The 24527-nt window shown below is 38.6% G+C and overlaps 1 protein-coding gene across 4 annotated transcripts in view; it reads right to left on the reverse strand.

Moving 5' to 3' along the window:
* Window positions 1-18047: 18047 nt before the first annotated feature.
* Window positions 18048-24527, reverse strand: part of NUF2 (NUF2 component of NDC80 kinetochore complex) — a 31249-nt gene continuing 24769 nt past the window's right edge. For all 4 annotated transcript variants that reach the window (XR_014843117.1, XM_005655379.4, XM_085021235.1 and 1 more), the window contains one exon: window positions 18048-18404. Coding sequence is in view for 3 of the 4 variants with exons in the window: in XM_005655379.4 (XP_005655436.2) it covers window positions 18270-18404 (135 nt within the window). In the remaining variant the exon portion in view is untranslated. The remainder of the gene's footprint in view (window positions 18405-24527) is intronic.

Here is a 24527-nt window from a genome sequence, read left to right on the forward strand (position 1 = left end):
ATGAGGCAAAGAAAACCTCAAGGGCTCTGAAAGCCTAGTTTAGGAGTTGAGGCTTTATTGAAGCAGTGGGAAAATATCTGAAACTTTTGAGGAGATGAGCAATTTTTTTCCCTCAATAATGATTATTTTGACTTTGCTGTAGAATCCACAATGGAAAAGAGCAAGACAGCATGTGGCAGTTGGGTCCATGAGATTGGGGGGAAAAAGGTCCAGAAATGTTTAGAAAAGAGATTTGGTTGGCTTGTTGATTGATTTGTGGGGCATGAAATGATGGAGAAAGGGGAATGAGGGAAGGCTTTTTCCTTCCTTTTTTTGTGCAACTGCCTGGCTGATGGTACCACTTGCTAAGAATGGGAGTTGAAAATGATGAGTTTTATATATATATATGTATATATATATATATATATATATATATATATATGTATATATTTGTCTTTTTGACTTTTCTAGGGCCGCTCCTGTGGCATATGGAGGTTCCAGGCTAGGGGTCTAATCGGAGCTGTTGCTGCTGGCCTACACCAGAGCCACAGCATCACGGGATCTGAGCCACATCTGCGACCTACACCCCAGCTCACATCAGTGCTGAATCCTTAACCCACTGAGCAAGGCCAGGGATCAAACCCACAACCTCACGGTTCCTAGTTGGATTTGTTAACTACTCTGCCATGACAGGAACTCCTGATGAGTTATATTTTAAGGGCTTTGGATTGAGGTCCCTAGGACACCCAAGTGGGGTACCCCAAAGGAAGTCGTATACATGGGCCTGGAACTTAGAAGAAAAGTCTGAGTTGGACACATGGAATTGAGAGTTGTCAGAAAAGCGAATAAAGCCTAGGGAAAGTGAGGAACATGAAAAGAGGGCCTCAGACCCAGCTCTGAGCAGTGCCAGGCTACAGCCACTCAGGAGCATGATAGTTTCCCAAATCCAATGTTATGTACACCAGACATCCTCTAAACTTATCTCCTGCGGTTATTAAAAGGCCTATCACGGTGCAGGATGACTTGCAAAACCTATTTTTTTTTTTTTTGTCTTTTTTGTCTTTTGTCTTTTTGTTGTTGTTGTTGTTGCTATTTCTTGGGCCGCTCCCGCGGCATATGGAGGTTCCCAGGCTAGGGGTTGAATCGGAGCTGTAGCCACCGGCCTACGCCAGAGCCACAGCAACTCGGGATCCGAGCCGCGTCTGCAACCTACACCACAGCTCACGGCAACGCCGGATCCTTAACCCACTGAGCAAGGGCAGGGACCGAACCCGCAACCTCATGGTTCCTAGTCAGATTCGTTAACCACTGCGCCACGACGGGAACTCCCCGTATTTTTTTTTATTGTTATTTCCCCAATACAATTTTTTTCCAACTGTACAGCATGGTGACCCAGTATTAAATACCCAGCATGAAAAATGTCCTGTGTTAGGCATGGTTTCATGCATTAAACATACCTCTTGAGAAGGACTGTGTAGAGGGGACCAAGGATGGATGTAGGATGACACAGAGACCAAGGATGTGGAGCTCCCCAGCCTCCTTACTAGTTACTAAGGACAATAAATGATAATCAAGTGTCTCTATGCCAGGCACTGTGCTGGCTGTTGGAGACAAAGAGTGAAGGAGCCTAAGAGCTCAGAGAGGATGGTGCTGGAGTTACTCATTCAGGGAAATAATAATAAGCTGCCATGAGAGAGGAAGAGGCAGGTAAAGTCTATTGTGGGACATAAAAGAGAGAGGTGGAACACAATGGAGAGGAGAGGATGAGATTGGTCCAAGGTTGCAGGCCAAATGCTTAACCCTAGAATAGGTTATATCAAGTAATCTTAACTCACCCTTATCAGTACTTGCAAAGATAATGCCCTTAAAACTTCTTACAGTTCATAAGAATTTTGTAGCCTGGTGAGCATGTGAAAACAGATTCAAAATGCCCACCAAGCCCACAAGAATTTTATGGTACCAGTACCATATAAGTAATGAGAGCCTTATATGTACTGATGCAAAATAATTTGGTTAAATATCAGCTCACTATTGCTTGATGCAGGTCAGGTGACTGAATGGGGTCTAAGATGTAAGGTAGGAAAGCCAGAGACTACTAGGAACTGCTGATAATCTGCTCCTTGTATATGGAATAAACATGCGATAGTAAGCTTCTCTGATCCTAAGGTCCCCATCAGTAGTCTAAGTTAAAGGCATATGACACTCTGAATGTTGTGAGGATGGATGTCATGATGTCCCCAGAAGCAGACCAAGCACTCAGGAGATGGCCTGGGATATCCTGAGTATTCTTGTTATACCTGGTGACACTAATGTGTACTTTTAGATGTATCTTTAGGACAGGCATTACGTTTGAAGTACATGAGACAAGGCTTTGCATCTTGGGATATGCCTTGACATACCCAATTAATTAGCAACATTATCTATACCACCCATGAATAAACTTACTAAATAGAAAGTATAACCAAAACCGCATTATTGGTGAAGCAAGTCAGAATTCCCACCTGATGGATGTGGATTAAGAAAGACAATATATAGAAGCAGGACTAAAGTTGAGATTAATTAACAAAGATTATCCAGAATCGTGATAAATTTTAAACTACTCGAGGGTAAAGAGCTGTTTCTAATCCTTACAATGTAATATTATTTAAATTCCATAACAAGTCTGGCTGACACTGTCATTTTTGACACTAACTATGCCCTCCACATTAATTTTTCAGTTCATACTATTCACATAAATCAGGACATTTGTTGATTAATCTCAACACTAATATTTATTTTTGCTGCACTGATAGCCTCCTCAAGGCAATGGTCTTAGTCACAAAGGAAAGGAGATAACGCTGGCTTTGAGCTCATGGACGGAGTTGACAAGGAACCATCTGATCTTAATGGCATCACGCAGTGAGCCAAGAGAAACCATGTGAGACTGAAAGTTGTGGCATTAGGCAAAAAGTCTACAAAGCTTTTGGGACCTAAGGTTTGGATCTGCACTAGCAGTACCTACCTAGAAGATGTCCATAGCAGAAAACACCCGCAGAGACAGTATCTTCTGCATCTTTTTAAACAGAAGAAGCTCAGATCCATCTGTAGTGTCCTATGGAGTGAATGTGGAGGTGGAAAGAGTCAGAAAAGTCTTCCTCACTGTCCAGCTCCTTTCACTGAGCAGTGGGAAGAGCTCATTTCTCCTGAATCCTGGTCTAATTTCCTTCTCTGTCTTCTCATTAGCCATTGTAACCCAGATGAATGGTGCTATGTACTTTTTTTTTTTTTCTGTCTTTTGTCCTTTTAGGGCTGCACCTGCGGCACAAGGAGGTTCCCAGGCTAGAGGTCTAATCGGAGCTATTGCTGCCAGCCTACACCACAGCCACAGCAACGCCAGATCCGAGCCGCATCTGTGGCCTACACCACAGCTCACGGCAACGCTGGATCCTCAACCCACTAAGCAAGCCCAGGGATCGAACCCGAAACCTCATGGTTCCTAGTTGAATTGTTTCCGCTGCGCCATGAGAGGAACTCCGCTATGTACTTCTAAAAGGTTCAGTAATGTAACCCTCCAACAGCAAACATTTCATCTAGTATGAAAATTAAGACTTTTACAACATTTCTGATTTCCTTTAAGAAAGATTTATTTCAAAAATATGCAAGGCCACCTACGACACTGTGAATAATAATGAACATTCATGTTTCACCACCTAACTTAGAAAACATTAGCAGTACAGTTGAAACTCTTTCCAGAGCCTTCCATTATGACAAGAGCCCTTACTGCTCTCAAGTGAACATTACTATGAAATTAAAGTTTAAAATGGAGAGTTCCCATTGTGGTGCGGTGGAAATGAATCCAGCTAGTATCCATGAGGATGCAGGTTTGATCCCTGGCCTGACTCACTGGGTCGGGGATTGGCATTGCCTTGAGCTGTGGTGTAGGTCTCAGACACGGCTTGGATCCCACATTGCTGTGACTGGGATGTAGGCTGGTAGCTCTAGCTCCAACTCGACCCCTAGCCTGGGAACTTCCATATGCCATGGATGCAGCCCAAAACACACACATACACACACACACACTCACACACAAATCAAAGAGGGTCACTGGCCCCTGTGGGGCTGGGATGAGTTATGAGAATGTCTATGGCAGCAGAGTGCAGGGGCACAGTTTTCCCTGAACCCAGGCCCTCTGAAAGCTGGTGGGATCCCCTCCCACTCCTGGGTAAATCCTTGTTGCCAAGTAATGCCAGTGAATTTCAAAAATCTGGAGCAAACAAGTGTAGTTTAGTACATTTTAAAAAATTCAAATTCATTACCATAAAAATGAGCCTCTTCTCTGTCACAGCTTGCAATTCTCTCTGACATTCAATTGACTGATCAGCAGACCTGAGCTTTATAGTAGGAGACTTTTTGCATTCCTCTTTGATCTGATTTCCCCCTGTTTAATAGACAATTATAGGCTCTTTAAATCCCAAAGGTTCAGAGACAGCAAATAATTACCAGTAGCAATTTTAGAATAAAGCCAATCTAAATGAGTTCAGTTAAATTATGCAATACTAAGCAGTGGCGTTTTTTATTTTAAACAAGGACAGCAAACCAAAACCCCAAACAATCGTTATACTGCCTCAAATTCCTCCTGACAGCTGCCTGTTAAACTTCTGACCTGTTTGTAAAAATCTGCACACCATCTACCAAAGGGGATACACATATGATTGCAAACTTCTGTTCTAAGGACATTAAATAAATTATTTCTTTAAGATCATATGGCAGATCTATAATTAATTAAACCCACCATGATATTACGGCAAAATAATTTAGCTTTTCTAAAAAGGTAAATGTAATTTGCCGATCTGGTATTTGGAAGAATGCTTTGCCCAAAATCAATTCCTTTAGTTTCTAGAGAATAGAAACTAGAGGCAATCTCATTTTAATTATATCTCTTTATTGCTAACAAAGGAATGATTTATGCAATTAAATTAACTGGCTAGAAAATTATTCTCAGCTGGGCTGTCCTAATTCTTTGCTTTCTGAATTGCAGGCTCTTACACTTTCCTATGTAGATTAATTTTTCTGATATGCAAACAATGCCTCTTGTGTTCCTCTTTTCTATTTTTTTTTATTCAGAAGTCCTCTTTTCTTCTTGCCGTGACATGAGTAATATTTGTTGAACTGCTTGGCTTTGACTAGATTTTTTTTTTTAAATGTTAAAAAGATGAAAAAGATCTTTTCTTTCCAATCTCATTATTCCAGAACAGAGCAAGGTTGGAGGATTTCTTATCTATGGTACTAGAACAGCAGCAAAGACATGGAAAAATCACAAAAATGTCAAAGGCTGCACATTATGAAAGTGGTTTCAGCAGCCCCAGAAGTTGTAAATTAGCAGATGCTTTTAGGACCATCTTTCTCCATTGCTTCCCTCTGTCCCTTCACCTTCCTTGCACCCATCCTACACCTTGTCTGTCTGCCACAGTTATTTCTTACAAAGTACAATCAGGTAAACAACACACTGCATTATCACCAACCACAAGTCAACGTGTATGGAGTGACCTCAGTGGGCAGAACACTGACTGAGGCGCCAGGGGTGGGGGGTGGGGGGAGGTGGATTACAAAGTAATCCAAAGACATCCTCTCCATCCTCGAGTAGTCGATGTTCCACCAGGCAATTCTGGGTAGACATTCTTATGAAATGACATCCACTGCTGTACTGGCAGATTAAAGATTGAATGATGACATTATATTTGGGGACTGAGGGCATTATTTGGGACCTCCATTAATTCAGATTGTTTTAAAGTAGTCTGTATACTTTGTTATCCATTCTTTTAAGATAGGATGAGGTAAGGAGTTGTAAAATACAGAGTCTGGCAAAGTAAAGAAAGTGACAGAAAAGAGAATAGGTGCACTTTTCTTTTGAAGCCATAAATATGTGATGTAAGCATGCTTCCTAGTGCATCCACATTTATCCACTAAACTGGGATTTTAATCTTCCTCTGTGAAGAGCCAAATAGTGAATATTTTGGGAACTGTGTGTCATGATCTCTGTCACAACTATTAAATTCTGCCATCTTGGCATGAAAGCAGCCATAGATGACATGTAGGCAATGAGCCTGGCTGTGTTCTAATAAACCTTAATTTACAAGAGCAGGGAGCAAGCTACTTTGGTCCACGGGCTCTGGTTTACCAAACCCAGTCCTACCCCAGCCAGCTACTTCTCACCTTGTATGAAGGAAAAGAGACTTATCCATTTCAAAAATCAAAACTCAAAATCAAAGGGCCTTGAACAGGTCCCCATAAACACAAGACACAGTGCTAGGCCCTCAATCATAAATGATAAATAGCTTGTCTTCAAGGACTAGGGGAGTAAGCTTTTTAATGGATTTAATGGAGGTAGTGGATTTTAAAAATCACAATTCGGTGAAACAAGTACTACAATGAAAATTTTTTAAAAGTGCTGTGGGGAGAAGAAAGAGAAAGAAAAACAATAAATGGAAGAAGATATTTGCAAAAGATACAGCTGACAAAATGTAGTATCCAGAATGTAAGAACACGTATGCTTGAAAGCAATAAGGAAAAAATAAGTAACCTAAAAGAAAAATGACCAAAATATATGAACAGGTAATTCACCAAAGAGGAAACATGAATGGTCATAAACCAATGAAAAGATGTTTATCTTCACAAGTAAACAGGAAAATGAAAACTAAAGTGAAATGTCATTTCATATTTTTATCACATTTATCACACTGTGGAACATTATGTTTTTTGTTTTTTGTTTTTTGTTTTTTTTGTCTTTTTAGGGCCACACACATAGCATATGGAGGTTCCCAGGCTAGCGGTCAAATTGGAGCTGTAGCCGCAGGCCTATGCCATAGCTACAGCAACGCCAGATCCAAGCCATGCCTGCAAACTACACCACAGCTCACAGCAACACTGGATCCTTAACCCACTGAGCAAGGCCAGGGATTGAACCCAAGTCCTCATGGATACTACAGGTTGGGTCCATAACCCACTAAGCCACAATAGGAATTCCCAATCATTAAGAAATCTGATTATTATATGCACACTGCAGTATATGGAGTGATTGGCCAACAGGGACCTGCTATATAGCACAGGGAATTCTACCCCACAGTCTGTTATGGTCTATATGGGAAAAGAATCTGAAAAAGAATGGATGGGTGTATATGTGTACCTGAATCACTTTGTGCACAGCAGAAATTATCACAACATTGTAAATAAACTACACTTTAATAAAACTTTTTTTTAAAAATAGAGAGATACCAAGGATCACAGGCACATTCGCATTAAATTCTGAGTAGAATAAATATCAGTAATGAGGTAAAAAAAAAAATCGGTTTACACTGGGTGGTGAAGAAGATGTGAAATGTGAAACACACAAATATCGCTGGTGCTAATATAAAATGGCACACAACTTTGGAAGCCCCCTAATTATTCTCTTTGGTATTTATCCCAGAGATATTTCCCCATAAGTGCATAAATAAATATGTAAACAAATTTTCTTAGTGCATAGGACATTTACAATAGCAAGGAAAAAAGTAAGAAGTTATCAACATGTGCTTCCACAGGAGTATGTGATATAGCCATACCTTGAAATATTATACAGAAGTGAAAAATGAAACAAAAAGGGTCACACATACAAATATGAACATAGCTCAGAATGCTTATTCATTCAAAGACTATTTGAGCACTTTCTATTGTGTCAGGCACTGTTCCAGGTACTGTGGATGTGGACAGCACTGAGCAAAACAAAGTCATCACTTTCAAGTTGTTTCCATTCAGTGAAAAGAGCAAGCTTCAGAAGAAAATACAGTGTGATATTTAACAACATGCCTATGTATGGTTAATGATGCTTCATCTAGGCAGTAGAAGTATAAAGAAATTCATGGAAATACTACATTTCAGTTTCAGTATAGTAGTTACCTAGTGGCAGTGACAGGGCTTGTCACCATGGAGGGCTATGGAAAGGGCTTCGATTGTATTGCTAATGTCTTCTTTTGGGGGTTAGGTGGTGCATGTGGATGTTCATTATTATTTGCAATGTAGTAGCCCTGTAGATTTCTGAAATATAACACCTTTCAAATCAAAGATATCTTTACACTCAATTGTTATATAAAGATTTTGATTATTAAATGTTCTAATCAAATTAAAAAAAACACTAAAGAGTCTCCCTGATAGCCTGAATATTAGAGATTTCATTACATTATACATTGAAAATAGTGTTGGTGGAGTTCCTACAATGGTTCAGCAGTTTAAGAACCTGATGTAGTCTCCTTGAGGATGCAGATTCGATTCCTGACCTCACTCAGTGTGTTAGGGTCCTGCGCTGCTGCACTGCAGCACAGCTCTCAGATGCAGCTCAGATTCTACATTGCTTTGGTTGTGGCATAGCCCTCAACTACATGTCTCTTTCAATCCCTAGCCTGGGAACATCCATATGCCACAGGCGTGGCCCTAAAAAGAAAAAAATAAAAGAGAAAATAATGCTGGTGGCTGTGCTTTGGAGGAGCAGCAATTAAAATCTAGCCTTCATGTATGTTGTGTCAAGGTTTCTGGTTGGAGTCTCATGTTAGACATTCATAATTTCTTAGTAGAAATGCACTTTAAACAGAAAAAAAAGATGGTGACCTTAGGGAAAATAGAAAATGAAAAATAATTAATTTTATCTGGGAGAGTTAGGGAAAACTTCTCAGTGGGGACTTATAAGTCTGACTATGATTCCTAGTCCTCTTTTTAGGGTTGCATTGTTTTGGTTCCTTGGTCCCAGCCTGCTGCAGCAAAGAATTGAAATGGCAGGTGCATTACAAAAAGTTTACTAAATCGAAAGCGCATTCTCAGAGAAGAGCAGGAGTAGGGACTGGCCCCTCTGTACAGCTGGGATTTCCTTATACCCCCATGCTGCAGAGTGAGTGGGGGCCTGATTTCTCCCGCCTCTGCCCACTGCGCATGTATAAGGGCTGAGTGTTGATTGTTCTCTGTCAGGATATCTTATTTGCATGTGGGACAGGTTTTATATAAAGGGAATATCCTGGAGAGACCCTTGATGTTATGACTACTAGGGCCATTTGTTCAAGGTTCGGGAGGGGCTTTCCAATGAGATAGGTAGGGTAATGGTAAGGGTCTGGTAATTCCTGTCTTGGCCAGAAACTTTGGGTTCAATCTCCTTAAAGGGGACTTGAAGCCTGGCACTTGTACTACACACCAGTGCCGTTTAACCTCACATGACGATGGTCTACTTAAAAGACTTTGAGGGGACAGGTCTCCTGGGCTTAATGGCAGTAGAGCTGCATTGGAGGGTCTCATTTTCTCTGGGAGGAAATTCAGCTCTTTGGAGCATGCTATGTAAATGCTGTCAAATCACTGGGACTAGTGTAGGACAGGCTGGTTTTGATTCCTCAAGGAAAAATTGCAGAGAACCAAGACATATATGCATCAAGGTGTTGGTTGTAATCCCAAACTGCCACAATAAAGACAAGAATGGGAAAGGATAAATATTTGTATTTCTTATATAGGTGCCCTAGCTAAAAAGCCAAACTCGGCTTCCCAGTTTTCAGATCTGTATTTCTGGAATTTCACCTGGTTTGTAGAGTTCAGGCCATGGGTTCCTAAATTCTAGAAATATGGCTAATAAAATCTGACCGCTTTTATTAAAAGTTCAAAGAAGGTCATGTCCTCCTCGTCCTCCTCCAGTGGGAGGGGAGACAGAAGAGGAAAAAGAGGGGGAGAGAGTGGGGGAGGAAGCAGAAAAAGAAGAGGGGGAAGGGAGAGAAGGAGGAGAACTGGGGGTTAACAGGCTGGAACTATGGGAGAAGGATTCAGAGACTCTCATAGTCTCTGGAAGCATTTTTTTTTTTTAATGGCTAAATAAGTCTTTAATATTTCTAAAGTGCAAAAACAGAAAAAGTACGGTCACACCCTCTTAAGACATCAACAGTTTTCTTGATTATTACACATTTGAAAGTCACAGCTGGAGGAACTCCAGCCCAAACCCCAAGATTAGCTTCTTTTTTCGTTTTCATGTACTTACAGAGGAGGAGAGCTAAGAGTGACGTGGTGGCTGAGTGTGTAGAAAGAAGAGCTTTTTCCCTGGAATGCCTGGCTTTCTGGGTAGATGCCCTGTAGGGTGGGTGGGACATGTGGAGCTCTGACTTTTGCTCACCACCTGCCTTTCCAAGCAGTTGGAAAAATAATCTTCCTTATAGAAGGTTTGGCAGTTTCCTTCAGCTTGAACATGAAAGTTCAGGGGAAAAAAATGTCAGCTTTCTCTGAACTGGCAGAGGATGAGATAACTTTCTCCAAAAGAGTCTGGAGCCTGGTAATCTAATCTGTTACACAGTAGTGGATTTGGGCAAAAAAAAGGAAGACTACTAACATTTGGATGGAAAGAAGTCCTTTTTTTTCTTTCTCTCTTTTTGTCTTTTTGTCTTTTGGGAGCCACACCCGTGGCATATGGAGGTTCCCAGGCTAGGGGTCTAATCGGAGCTGTAGCCACCTCCGGCCTAAACCACAGCCACAGCACCGTGGGATCCAAGCTGCATCTGTGACCTACACCACAACTCATGGCACTACTAGATCCTTAACCCACTGAGGGAGCCCAGGGATAGAACCCGCAACTTCATGGTTCCTAGTTGGATTTGTTTCCACTGCGCCATAACGGGAACTCTGGAAAGAAGTCTTTAAGAGGTGACAAAGTCAATGGATATTTCAAGACAGCAGGAATTGTCTTTTTAACTTGACTTTTTACCATGTATGTATTCATATTGCAGTTGGTGTAAAGTGGACTCTTAGTAAATGACTGTTGGATTACTGATTGAAGAAGAGGAGAACTTTCCTTTCTTTGAAAGTAAAGAAAGCCCAACCGTGTATGGGGGCAAATAGGGCTTCATGTAATATATACATCAAGGGAGGCCAATCATCCTGATTTGGTCCAAACTGAGGAGTTTCCTGGAATGGGAGACTTTCAGAACTAAAACTGGGACAGTGAAAGAACTAAAGGAATTCTTCTAAGAAAAATGGGAAATTAATAGGAGAACCTAATGAAGAACAGCCTCTTGCACCTTTAAATACAGTGGAGTTTCTTCATTTGTTTATTCACCAAATGTTATTTCACTTCTCTTATATGCTAAATTCTGCAGATTAAAAAATAAATTATGGTCTCTGGCTTGAAAGAGCACTAATATAAAGTTGCTTCAATTGCATTAGAGTAAATTTGCCCTCCCAGATAGAATGCAATTGATTTCTGAGAACTTTTAAAATGATATTGTTTCTATAAACTTTTCCTTTCAAATCTAGTCTAAAAGATGGCTTTAGGCTTCTCAGTATTTTCTGAATCTTTTCTCCTTTGCCTGGTGACATACCTGATAATAATAAGTAAATATTTGCAGTGGGTAAGTCATCATCATGAGTAGAGTATGGTTTTTTTTTTTTTTTTCTAGTTAGATTCTGTTTATTTCAAATTGTAATAGTTTACCTACCACCTGCTGCAGCCATTTTCATCACGTCTATTTCTTGGGTTTTACCAGTTGAAATAACCATTTACAAAGAGTGCTAAGTAACTCACATTTATTTTCTGATTTAAAGACTGCTATGAATCCCTAATTTACAAATGACAAACCCAATGCTCCCTGCCATTCTGTAACATGCCCCAGTTCACACAGCTGGTAAACTGCAAACGTGAAATTCAAGGTGTCTCCAAAACACACATTCTTCACCACTGCATTAAATACCTCACTCTACTCATTGCTAGCACATGTAAAGTGCTTGACTGTGTGCTGGGTGCTGTGCCAAGTACGTTACATAAACCCCCTCTTCCCTGAAGGGCAAAGAACTTGGTAATATGAAGGTGGAATCAATGATGCAGGGGTGCCCCATAAACTTTGGTATTCAGAGTGTGGTCCAGCAGCATCAGCATCACCTAAGAGCTTTTTAGAAATGCAGGATCTCAGACCAGCTGAATGAGAATCTATATGTGACTTGTAACCACATCAATGTATTTCTCCTGCTGTAGAAGACCTTTGAAAAAATACTAGCCCTAGCTATAGGTGGATTTCTGTATTGCAGTGGTTCTCTAAGTGGGATCTCTGAACCAAGAATTTAATTGACATAAATTCTAGACCCTCACCCCAGACCTTTTGAATGAGAAACTCTGGGGCAGTCATCTGTCTTAGGCTTCTCTGTGATTCTAATGAACTCTCAGGTTTGAGAAGCCTCCTCTGAATGTCATACAATCTTTACACTTAAACTCAGTCTGGAAAGAGGAATCAGCAGTGACACCCTGTGGAGCCAAGGAAAGCTTGCACATTTGCTACCAGCGTACCTGCTTTTTTCCCTGGTAAGGTAAAACTGTCTTGATCTGTGTTCTCTGCACTAAAAATACAAGGTGATTTCTTTTTCTGTAAACTATTGGCTTTAGGATCCTGTGTTCATTTTGTTCAAGCAGACCAAATTCATTAATTCAGCAAACACTGATTCATTCATCACCAAGTAGGTATAAAGAACTGCAAACAGAGGTGGTGCAGAAAACAGACATCGTATCAGATGGGTTCCTGGAGCAATCTACTACCAGTTATAAGAGCATTAGCTACCATGGAAGTAGCTCTGTAGCAGGCACTGTGTTGTTTTTCAAAATGCATTTAATCTTATGTGCTAAAGATGTATTTATTATTCCCATTTTATAAGTTATACATATTAACTCTAAAGTTTATACTTTTAATCACACAGTAGTGTTTCCTAAAGTGATCTCCAGAGATCATTGTTATTAGTGCCCTCGTTTCAAGTGCAGATTCCCGGAGACCCACTACATCAAGGCATGTTTAGCAAGGATCCCAGGCAAATGTTACACACACATGACAGATTGAGAGCTACTGTACTGCATCGCTCTGCCTCCATCAACATATTGTCCTTCAAAGTACTGTGGATCTTACCCTGAAATGGGTTGGCGTCTAAGATTGTAAAGCAGTGGCAAAGAGATGATTAAATGTGTATTTTAGAAAGATCTATGTAGTGGAAGTAAGAACAGATTAGAGGATAGTAGTGGTAGAGACTGACTTTATCACCTTATCGGAAAAAAACCAAAAACCATGTCACAAGGGAGACGTCTCTGCCAGGTGGTGATCTAGGTTCATCTCCTAAGTGACCTGCTCATTGCTGTGTGGGCATCTTAAATTCTTGTCTCGGGAAAATTCAGTTTTAAGAGTTATATGAAATCTGAGCTAGAAATCCTGAACCAAGTACTAGGAGGAAAACTGAGATAAAATAATCAAAAAAGATCATAAGGTCAGAATTGGAGCTTTGGTATCATCCTTTCAGCAAACTTTTAAAGTAACTTTTGGGTTCTATTTAGAACTTATTTTGACTCTGAATTGATTGCCTTTAAATTCTTTCTGACACTGTTTTTTGGAGTTGTTACTATCACTTTAAGATTTTTCATCTTTGATGCTTCAAATATTAAAATCAAGTTATTCTAGCATTGGTTATGCAAGTTGTATTATGCCCCCTGGTGGCAATATGGATAGGAAGATGAGAAACATATTTCAATCAAAAGAAGAGAGCCAACTTAATTGAAATAGGTGGCAGGCCCTGAGTTTGAAATGGAATTTCATATAAAACTTTTCTGGTCTTACTAAAAATAGGAAACATCCTGTTAAGCTAAAATCAGATGCATTAACTTCAGCCTGCAAGGTGCATATTTCAATTTCCCTTGCTTTGTCATAAAATGGATTAGCTCCTTGAAATATGTCAGTTGAACCTGAAATTAAATATTTGCTCTACATATAGCTAATAAGTAGCTGGACTCACACAAGATAACTAAAGTCTATATAGACACAGAATTCCCTTCAAGAGCAGGCTTTAGCATATGTCACATATACATGAGGCCATTGCCTTTTTCCAGAGTATTAATTTCCCTATGCTAATAAAATTTTAAAGGTTACATAGCCCAAATAGTCATTTTCAAGAAGGCACTAGAGAAAAATTCTAAGTGTTTAAATTTGTCCTCCAATCAAAACGGCCAAAGATAGGTTTTAATGCAGATTATACTGATGGCTCCGTGATTAAGGCTTTTTTCTGTTTGGGGGCAAAACAAGATGAAAGTGAAGATACTAAACCACTAGAACACGTGTTGATGTTTGGTGTGGAAAAAAAAAAAAACCATGAAAAATAAGTGTTTCTTCCTGGGTTGAGATAACCCTGGCCTCAATGGCTATGTTATTCGGTCATAGGAGAGGAAAAAGGCTATGCCTTAAGTGGCTATAGACGGCTGGCACTATGCTGTATTATTGGTGCTAAAAAAGGAGGCATAGCCACCAGCCTCAAGAAACATAAACTCTGGAACAGTGGAGGATCTATTAAAAAATTACAATATAGGAGTTCCCGTAGTGGCGCAGTGGTTAACGAATCCGACTAGGAACCATGAGGTTGCGGGTTCGGTCCCTGCCCTTGCTCAGTGGGTTAACGATCCGGCGTTGCCGTGAGCTGTGGTGTAGGTTGCATTGCAGCTCGGATCCCATGTTGCTGTGGCTCTGGCGTAGGCTGGTGGCTACAGCTCCGATTCAACCCCTAGCCTGGGAACCTCCACATGCCGCGGGAGCGGCCCAAGAAATAGCAACAACAACAACAACAACAACAAAAGAGACAAGAGACAAAAGACAAAAAAAAAAAAATTACAATATAGGAGTTTGTCTTGTGGCTCAGTAGGTTAAGAATCTGACTAGTGTCCAAGAGGATGCAGGTTTGATCCCTGGCCTTGCTCAGTGGGTTAAAGGATCCAGGGTTGCTGCAAGCTGCAGCATAAGTTGCAGATGCAGCTCAGATTGGTGTTTGTGTGCCTGTGGCATAGGCCACAGCTGCAGCTCGGATTCCATCCCTACCCCAGGAACTTCCACCTGCTGCAGGTGTGGCCCCTAAAAAGAAAAAAAATAATAATAAAATGATACAAATTATAGTGAAAGTAATAACAGAAAATGAGGGAAACCTGAGGTTTAAAAAGGTATTACAGCTATAGTTTGGGTGACTTGAAAAATGAGTATTTTTTCAGTTGGACAAAAGAGAAAGACAAACTACAGGAGGAAATGTGCCAAGACATGGAAGTGTGAGGTGCTAAGGAAACAAAGCTAGTTCAGTTTTGCTTGAGGATGGAGTTCAAATGAGAAACTAGTAAGAGAAAAGGTGTAAGAGTCCAGAGTACGAAGGGTCTGGAAACTCATGAAAAGTTATCCCCTAAGTGACAGATCACAAAACCCTAAGTTGATCAGAAATTCTTTACTATGCCCTTAGCCAAAACAACAGTTTCATTATCAAGTAGACAGGTTCAAGCAACTTAGGTATTTATGCCCTAGCAATATGTATTTAAGAAAAAAAAAAAAACTGAAAGAATATTTTTATTCTATTCTTAGGTAGCTAATGATTAATTGAATGTGCCTGCCTATTGGCGTGTACAAATTCTCAAAGCTTAAAATTAGATTGGATATTGATACTCTCATTTCTTATTCCATAATGATCTTCAAGCTTGCTTTGTATCACAGCAAACACTAAAAAAACCAGCTTTTATCACTGAAAGGAATATAATATGATCTAACACTGAAGATGTGAACTCTTTTGAGCTAGTAGTTTGCATTGGTGTCCAAGACAAAGGGCATCACTGTTTCCTTTGCAAACTTAAAATACGCCATGGTTTCCCAGTGAGCTCACTATGGCACCAAGCAGCACAATTTGAAAATCTAAGAGATTTTGAATTAATTACTGACATAATTTTCATGTTTTGAATACCCTAATACCTTTGTAGAGGCAGTTAAAGACTGGAAACCTGGGAGAAAAGATTATTGCAAGTACACCAGTTGAGAAATGATGACAATGTAAATTACAACATGGGCAAAGATGGGCAAGAAGGGAGACTCAGGTATATCAATCCGTAGTTCTTGCCAAATAAATGGATATAGGGGAGTGAGATGTACTGACATAAGAGGGAAATTTAGTAAGTTCTTTTTCCATAACACATTTTTAAAGTATTTTGATAACTTTATTTGCATCTGATCCTGTATTTTGCAATCCTCTATTATATTTCATGCACAAAGAACACTATTCTGAAAAGGTCTGCTAGGCTTCACCAGAATGCAGAAAAAGGTCAAGAACACCTACAATCATCCTTTGGTGTCTTCAGGGCATTTGTTCCCAGACCTGCTCTGGGTTTTTGAAGTGCCATAGTTGGAACTCTGTATCTGTGGCTTTGCATCCACAGATTAAACCAACTATGGATCGTGTAGTAGTATTGAAACAAATCCATGTGTAAGTGGACCCTTGCAGTCCAAAGCAGTGTTATTCACAGGTTAACTCTACTGGCTATTGGATACTCAAATCTGAAATAAAAGAAAAATAGGACAAATGTAACTAAATGTATACAATGTACTATAAACTGCAGGGGTGTTTGACCTGTGACTGAAGTGAGAGGTACAGATAAAAGTTTTCAAGGAGGGGTACAGAGGCTGAGAAAGGGAGGAGGGACAGGGCAGTAGCCTAGAGAACACAAATACTTCAGAGAAGAAGAGATAATAAGACCCTCATGGGAAGACATTTAAAAGGACTAAGCAGAGAATTAAGACAACCAAGAGAGGGGTGTTATGGAGACAAAGGGAAAAAATATTGAACAGGAGAATATAAGAAAGATAAAAATTAAAAGGCATCTAGAGAATTTTGATAACTAGTAATGTGATCTTAGAAAGTTTAGTGGAATACTACTCAGCCATAAAAAAGAAGGACATAATGCCATTTTCAGCAACATGGACGGAACTAGAGAATCTCATACTGAGTGAAATGAGTCAGAAAGACAAAGACAAATACCATATGATATCACTTATAACTGGAATCTAATATCCAGCACAAATGAACATCTCCTCAGAAAAGAAAATCATGGACTTGGAGAAAAGACTTGTGGCTGCCTGATGGGAGCGGTAGGGAGTGGGAGGGATTGGGAGCTTGGGCTTATCAGACACAACTTAGAATAGATTTACAAGGAGATCCTGCTGAGTAGCATTGAGAACTTTGTCTGGATACTCATGTTGCAACAGAACAAAGGGTGGGGAAAAAAAATGTAATTGTAATGTACACGTGTAAGGATAACCTGACCCCCTTGCTGTACAGTGGGAAAATAGAAATAAAATAAAATAAAATAAAGGTTTAAAAAAAAAAAGAAAAAGAAAGTTTAGTGAATTAGTATGGATAGAAGTAACAATGCCAAATGGGCAGAGGATGAAGTAGAGTCACGTGTATAGATTAGGTTTTCTAGAAATTTGGTTGTGAAAAGAGCAGAAGCTAAAGGTGGAGAAAGGTCCAGGGAGTTAAAATTTTAAATATAAAATGAGAGAGACATGGTCATGTTTATATCTATTAGTTAAGTCTCATAAACAGACCTTTCTATGGATTAAAATTCTATTTTTTAAAATGCAAGGAAGCGACAGGGTAATAGCTCAATTTTGAGCTCCAACTATTCCTCCCTGGATACCTAGATCTTCCCGCTCTTCACACTTCCGGACTTTTCCTCTCACTGAAAGCCTGGTCTCTACCTACAGTAGTAGTTAATATTTCTGACAAAAAGAGAAGTACCTGGAATGTTAAATGTCCATACTTAGTATGTATTGTCTACCATGCCATTGTTCTAAGTAGTTAGCACATTTTAACTTATTTTCCTTATAATAATGCCATGGTATCAATGAAGAATTAGATAACCACACTCACACTACACTCTCCATTTCAAATAATTACATTAGAAAGCATGGTATAGTAGAAACATTCCAGTTTCAGTATCGTACAGGGCACGATTCGAATTGTGGCTTAGCTGTTTAAACTTTTAGGACCTTCTTAGTTACCTTGCCTATAAAGTAGCTATAAAAATGTCTACCTAGTGTTGCTTAAGTGAAGATCAAATGAGATTCCAACCACAGTGCTTAGCAAAGTGACGGTTCAATAATACAGTTCCTCTGAATGTCAACAAAGCAACAACAGCCATGACAATAACAAAAAATTACATATTTCAAATGTAATTATTTCTGACTTACGCCAACCACTACTTTCAACAAGAAGCAGAGACATGAGCACAAGTTGCTTTAATTTTAAGTTCGTAAAAGTCTACAATAAATGCATTATCTTCCAAAATAATAACCTATGAGAGTATATTAAAAAAAAAAACTCACTGAACCAACATTATTTGGTACTTTTGATACTTCTATTAACTTCAACTTAACTATTCCCTTTCAAAATATAAAATTTAAAATTGGCAGGTTATTTACAAAAAGGTTTTGTAACTTTGCTAATCAGGTTGACATTTTGAACATCTTCCTCTTCAGTTCAGCTGTTTTCTCTTCTATGTTAGCATGACAGTCCTCTGTTGCCTTTTCAATGCCTTCGTGGTATTTCTCCAAAGCAGCTTTCAAGCTGAGAAATATTTCCTAAGTAGAAAATGAAATAGAATAAGAATTATTCCATGCAACAACCTAAACTAAAAATGAGTTACAAGAATTCATTCCAACAGTCCCATTCACATTTATTAACAACATTTTAAAGCCTAAACTGTCTTATGCATACACACATACACACATGCCTACTCTTATTAAGCTGTAAAGATGTATCAGAAAGTCAGCTATAAGAAAGAACGAAGCAAAAACATAAACAATGATTTGGAATCTAAGACATTAAGAACATGTTTTTACTTTGGAGATTTTCTTGTTTAGTAGGCAAATACCTAGATTACTATAAACAGCTATAACCTCTACATTTGATCCTGATCATCATCTAAATGATAATGTAAACAGATTTAATAAGTAATCTATAGGACTAAAAAACATACTAACACCTTTTAGAGTTGTTTTAATAAACTACTCAGGCAGTTTTACTAAAAGCAATAATGAGATTTCATATAAACCTACATGGACGTGTTATTAAGAATTAAGAAAAAAATTATAGAATAATTTTTATAGACTGAATAAAATAGTAAATAAACCAATTAGTTATGCATATATTTTCTCTATATCACTCTTATCAAGTGCAATTTTGATCCGCTTATTATTCATTTTTCTTAAAACAATTTTCAAACGTTGATACAAAAAAAAGAAATATTTTAAGAGACTATAAGCAGCGTTTCATCACTGAAATAAAACAGCAGGCCTTTTCCAATGGAAGGAAAAAGCAATTTATTGGTATAATAGGTATAAATGCTCTCAATTTAAAGTGTTGCTCCCATTAAATTTTTCTTAAACCTATAGTTTGGCTACTACTTATCTTAGTTTAAATTCTAATATAGATACTATCTGATTTTGAAATAATTATATAGAATATAATTTAACATAGTATAAATTCAAAATGTTCCAAAACAGAACACTATTTCCAGAGACTGCCACCTAAGCAAGTTTGTGAACTATTGCTTTATATTAAATGAATACAAATAGATGCTTAAAGCTAAACACTTTCCCAAAATCTAAACATAGATCATTTTAAAATCCTAATATAAAAATAGAAGGGTGTATTTAGATTCCCAAAATCTAATCAGGCATCAAATTACTACAACTATGACAGAATATGAATCATTAGGAAAATAAATCAAAAGGTTTTGATACCTTTATTTCTTAAATAAGGTGAATTAGTTGCTAACTTACATAAAATCCATTTAAAAAAAAAATCAGCACATTCAGCAGCTACAGATCAATTTAAATCCCTAGTTCTACAGAAGTAAGCATTCATACTAAAAAGAAAGTGGAATAAATTTGGTAGAGATTACTCATGAGAAACTCTTAAAACAAAGTGTGGCTAAATAAAGATATACAATCTGTAAATATCTGAACCAACTATATCGACACACTTGGAGGAACAATTTTCTCCTGAGAACAACTATATTCTCAAGGAAGAACCAAATCCTGCGGGTAGAGCCACAATAAATGAATGAAACATGAAAGCCCAATTCCAATGGCATATTCACAGAAGCAAACAAACATCTGAAGTTCTAAGCCAACTCTCACAGGATGTTAATAGCAATAGATCACAGCCCTCACAAAAGCTACATATTTAGTTTCCAATTAAATTCTGTATCCAAGTGTAACTTGATCATGTTAATTCACATGATAAGTAAGTCTTACTGTGATGGTTTCCACTGACATTAAATGTTTTTAAACTCTAACTCTAGCTCTACGGTATCTAATATGACAACCACTAGGGACATGTGATTACTTAAATTTACATTTAAACAGCTCTTTGTCCCTCAGCTGTACTAGTCACACTTCAAGCTCTCAGCTACATGGACCTAACAACTACCATACTGAGCACTACAGAACATTCCCAGCAATAAGTTCTATTGGACAGCATTGGACTAGGTAATAATCTCACTTTTCAAATCAGAAAAATTTAGGATTACATGATATCCATGGAGTTTTATGGCCAGTGTAGCCATTTATCCACCAAATATGTATTAATTCATCAACCATTATATTATTGAATCACTTCTACAAGTAGCACCAAAAACAGTTCAGTGTAACAGAACATGCAATTAAGCTTCCTACCGTAAAGAAACATACAATCTAGACCAGACTGGTTACTTGAAATATAACTAGTATAAACACAGAACTACATTTTAAATTTTATTTCATTTTAACTAATTTAAATATAAATGTAAATAGCCACATGCTGCTAGTAGCTACCCTCGTGGACAGCACAAATCAATAGATTAAAAATGCCATATTATTTGAGATATCTGAAAAGGAGCTAAGGAAAGCTATATGAAGAATACATTTTCCATTAAACCTTAAACAATGAAAATAATTAACTTAGATATAAAACTTTAAAAATCCTAGAAGGCAGGGGTCATGCCTTCCTTGTTCACACTTATTCCCTGAGTCAAATATAAAGGTGGCATGTAGGAGTTCTCCTGTGGTGCAGCAGGGTAAGGATAGGTTGTCACTGTAGCGAATTTGGGTCACTGCTGTGGCGTGAGTTTGATCCCTGGCTGGGGAACTTCCACATGCCATAGCAGCACCAAAAGATAAGCAAACAAACAAATGCTGGCTCCTAGTAGGTGCATAAACCATTTGTCAAATAACTGTCTATATAATAATAATTGGGCAATGCTTGGTATTCAGGGCAGATTTGATGCAGGAGAATCTTATGGGAGAAATTTAAGCAAGTTTTTGTTGCAATCTATGATTACTACAAAATTATGTGATAGAAGTATGATTAGAAAGGGTTGTTATGGAGTTCCCTTTGTGGCGCAGTGGTTAACGAATCTGACTAGGAACCATGAAGTTTCGGGTTCAATCCCTGGCCTTGCTCAGTGGGTTAAGGACCCGGCGTTGCCGTGAGCTGTGGTGAAGGTTGCAGACACGGTTGGGATCCTGCGTTGCTGTGGCCCTGCTGTAGGCCGGTGGCTACGGCTCCGATTAGACCCCTAGCCTGGGAACCTCCATATGCCGCGGAAGCGGCCCTAGAAAAGGCAAAAAGACAAAAAAAAAAAAAAAGAAAGGGTTGTTATGAACATCACCAATGAGAATTTTTTAAAAATCTTATAATTGGGAGTTCTGTTGTGGCTCAGTGGGTTATGAATCTGATTAGTATCCATGAGGATGCAGGTTTGATCCCTGACCTCACTCAGTGGATTAAGGATCAGGTATTGCTGTGCCTGTGGTGTAGGCCAGTGGCTGCAGCTTCGATTCAACCCCCTTACCTGGGAACTTCCATATGCCACAGGTGCAGCCCCAAAAAGAAAAAAAAAAAAATCATAACATTAACTTGGTGATTTCTGGATATTAGGACTATCTTAAAGAAAATCCAAAACTGCAATCCTTTGTGATATTTTGAAAATGTTGATGCCATTAGAGAACATGAAGAAAGTAAGTGAAAGAGAGAGGAAAGAGAAAGGGACAAAAGGGGAAGGTGAAAGGGAGGAAGAGGAAAGACAATGAAAGATGCTGAATGCAATTTCATAAATGTTCTTTTGTTGTGGTGATCTTATCCACTGAGAATACCCATCAGGCAGCTAAAGTAAGGAGTAGAGTTGAGGTAAGTGGGCAGAATAGGAAACATCAATGTTTGAAAACTATCTAAATAAAGGTGTTAATTGGAACCAGGAGAGATGAAATATCTATAGAAAAGAATATTTAATGAAAAAAGGGATATGATGATCACTAGTGTCCAACAGAAATACATAAAGAACAATTTGGCAATCTTAACATGTTCTCCTTTCCTTTTCATGAAAGATGATTATGAAATAAGCTAAAGGGAGTTCTTTGACAAAATGTATCTTGATTTCACCATAAGACTTAGACTCTCCCAAACTGTTTTGGAACAAATGGCTATCACAATGTTGTCTGGATGAAGGTATGGTTAGAACAACGTAGCAAGTTGAACAACTGTATCCAAAGTCTTGATCAATAGTTTTATGCCATTCTGAAAAAAGAAATGCAATGCAGCAAAGGGCTTAGTCCTATTCAACATTTAATTCTTAGAAAAAGGCAGGTGACACTAAGCCATGAGAAAGAGTTAATGTGAACGATACATGGATTTAAACTGACCTCGATATTTTGGAAATCTAGGGTAAAATAAATAAAATGACATCTAAAAGAAATAACAATAAAATCCCAAAAGTTTAAAAAAATAGTTCTTTAAAGAATGGTGAAAAAATTTTAATTTGGCAGAACTTCATATAAAAAAGACAGAGGTCCTTTAATTTGCTCACAAGTGCAATACAAGCCAAGGGCAAGATGTTGTTGCTAAAAAACCAACCCAATATTATGCTTCATTAACAAAAGCATTGTGCTCTGGGGCTGGTCACTCCATTATTTAGAAGACTATGTTTAGTACTGGGTTCTACATTTCAAACAATTAAAAAAGCAGGAAACAGAGTAGAGAGGACAGTAAACAGGACAATAATGAATTTGAAAATTAAGCTATATAAAGAATGGCTGGAAAACTAGGGCTGATTAACCTGGATGGGAAAGCTGAAAGAGCCCATGATCTTTACCCTCAAAGGTTTTAAATACATGGGTAATTAAGTAGAAGAGGGTACCGATTTGTTCTAGAGAGAAGGTTCTGGTTCACTAGAGTACAGAAATAAATATTTTTACACTCAAAATAAGAAGTAACACTTTAATAACTAAAGCTGTCCTAGTAGAACACCTCAAGTAGTGATGAGCTCTATACTATTGACAAGGAGGCAAAACACATCAATGGTTCTCAAGAACCATGTTAAAAAATTTAAGCTCATGGGCCCCATTGCTGGTGATTCCTTTTTTTTTTTTTCATTTTTCTTTTTAGGCCTGCAACCATGGCATATGGAAGTTCCCAGCCTAGGAGTCAAATACGAGCTGCAGCCACAACAATGCCAGTTCCCAGCTGCATCTGTGACCTACACCACAGGGCATGGCAACACTGGATCCTTAACCCACTGAGCAGGGCCAGAGATCAAACCCATGTCCTCATGGATACTAGTCGGGTTCATTACCGCCAAGCCACAAAAGGAACTCCATTGCTGGTGATTCTAATTCAATATATTTGGGAAGGAGTTTGCTCATTTTTAAGTTCCTCATTAAATTCTAATACACAGCTAGTTTTTAAGTAACACCATGATAAATGGCTTTCCAATTTCACAGATATTTATGGAAAGCGTACTATGTATCATGCACCATTCTAGGCATAGTCTGACAAGATATAATACTAAGGTAAAAAATACATGACTGCTATGGTTGAGAAACTTAGTGGTGAGACATATGTGCACAAAACTAAAGGAACTTAAGGCAGGCATAGCCATCTTTTATGACTGATACACAAAAGATGTGTACCTACACTAGTTACTGTTTTATTAATTGTATCTGACCATGTGATAACAAATAAATATCTGCTTATTTGATTTGGTTAAGAAGTAGGATTAAGTATCTCCTAAGGTCTTTCTAACCCCATTCTAGAGACAAAGAGGCCAAAGGCTGACTCTCAGTAGATATCCAGTGAAATGGCAGAAAAAAGAGAAGTAGTTTGAATGCAGAAAACAAACAAACAAACAGAAAAATGAGGACAGTGTACTGGGCAGACCACGGAAGAGAAAACCCAACCACTTCTTCTTTCTCCTTCTTACTTCCGTTCTTTCCTTCCTTTTTAATTTTTAATTTTTATTTTTATTTTTTGCTTTCTATGGCTGCACCCATGGCAAATGGAAGTTCCCAGGCTAGGAGTCAAATCGGAGCTACAGCTGCTGGCTTACACCACGACCATAGCAATGCAGCATCCAAGCTACATCTGCAACCTACACCACAGCTCGCAACAACACCAGACCTTCAACCCCCTGAGTAAGGCCAGGAAACGAACCCACATCCTCATGGATACTAGTCGGATTTGTTTCTGCTGTGCCACAATAAGAACTCCCATTCCTTCCTTTTCAAGTAGACTGAGAAATTTCTCAGTATATATGTGCACATGCTAACAACCTAATATTTTAGGGGATAAAGGTTCCTGAGAACAGGATGAGAGGACTGTCTACTGTGATTCTTTTAGTATAAGGAATCCTTGCAAATTAAATGTGGATGGCAAAAGGTAGTGAC

Source organism: Sus scrofa, chromosome 4 (assembly GCF_054392235.1).
Source record: "Sus scrofa isolate SSC_HxYL_T2T_F1_AM1 chromosome 4, Sscrofa_HxYL_maternal_Yorkshire_Landrace_v2.0, whole genome shotgun sequence".
Lineage (NCBI taxonomy): Eukaryota > Metazoa > Chordata > Mammalia > Artiodactyla > Suidae > Sus > Sus scrofa.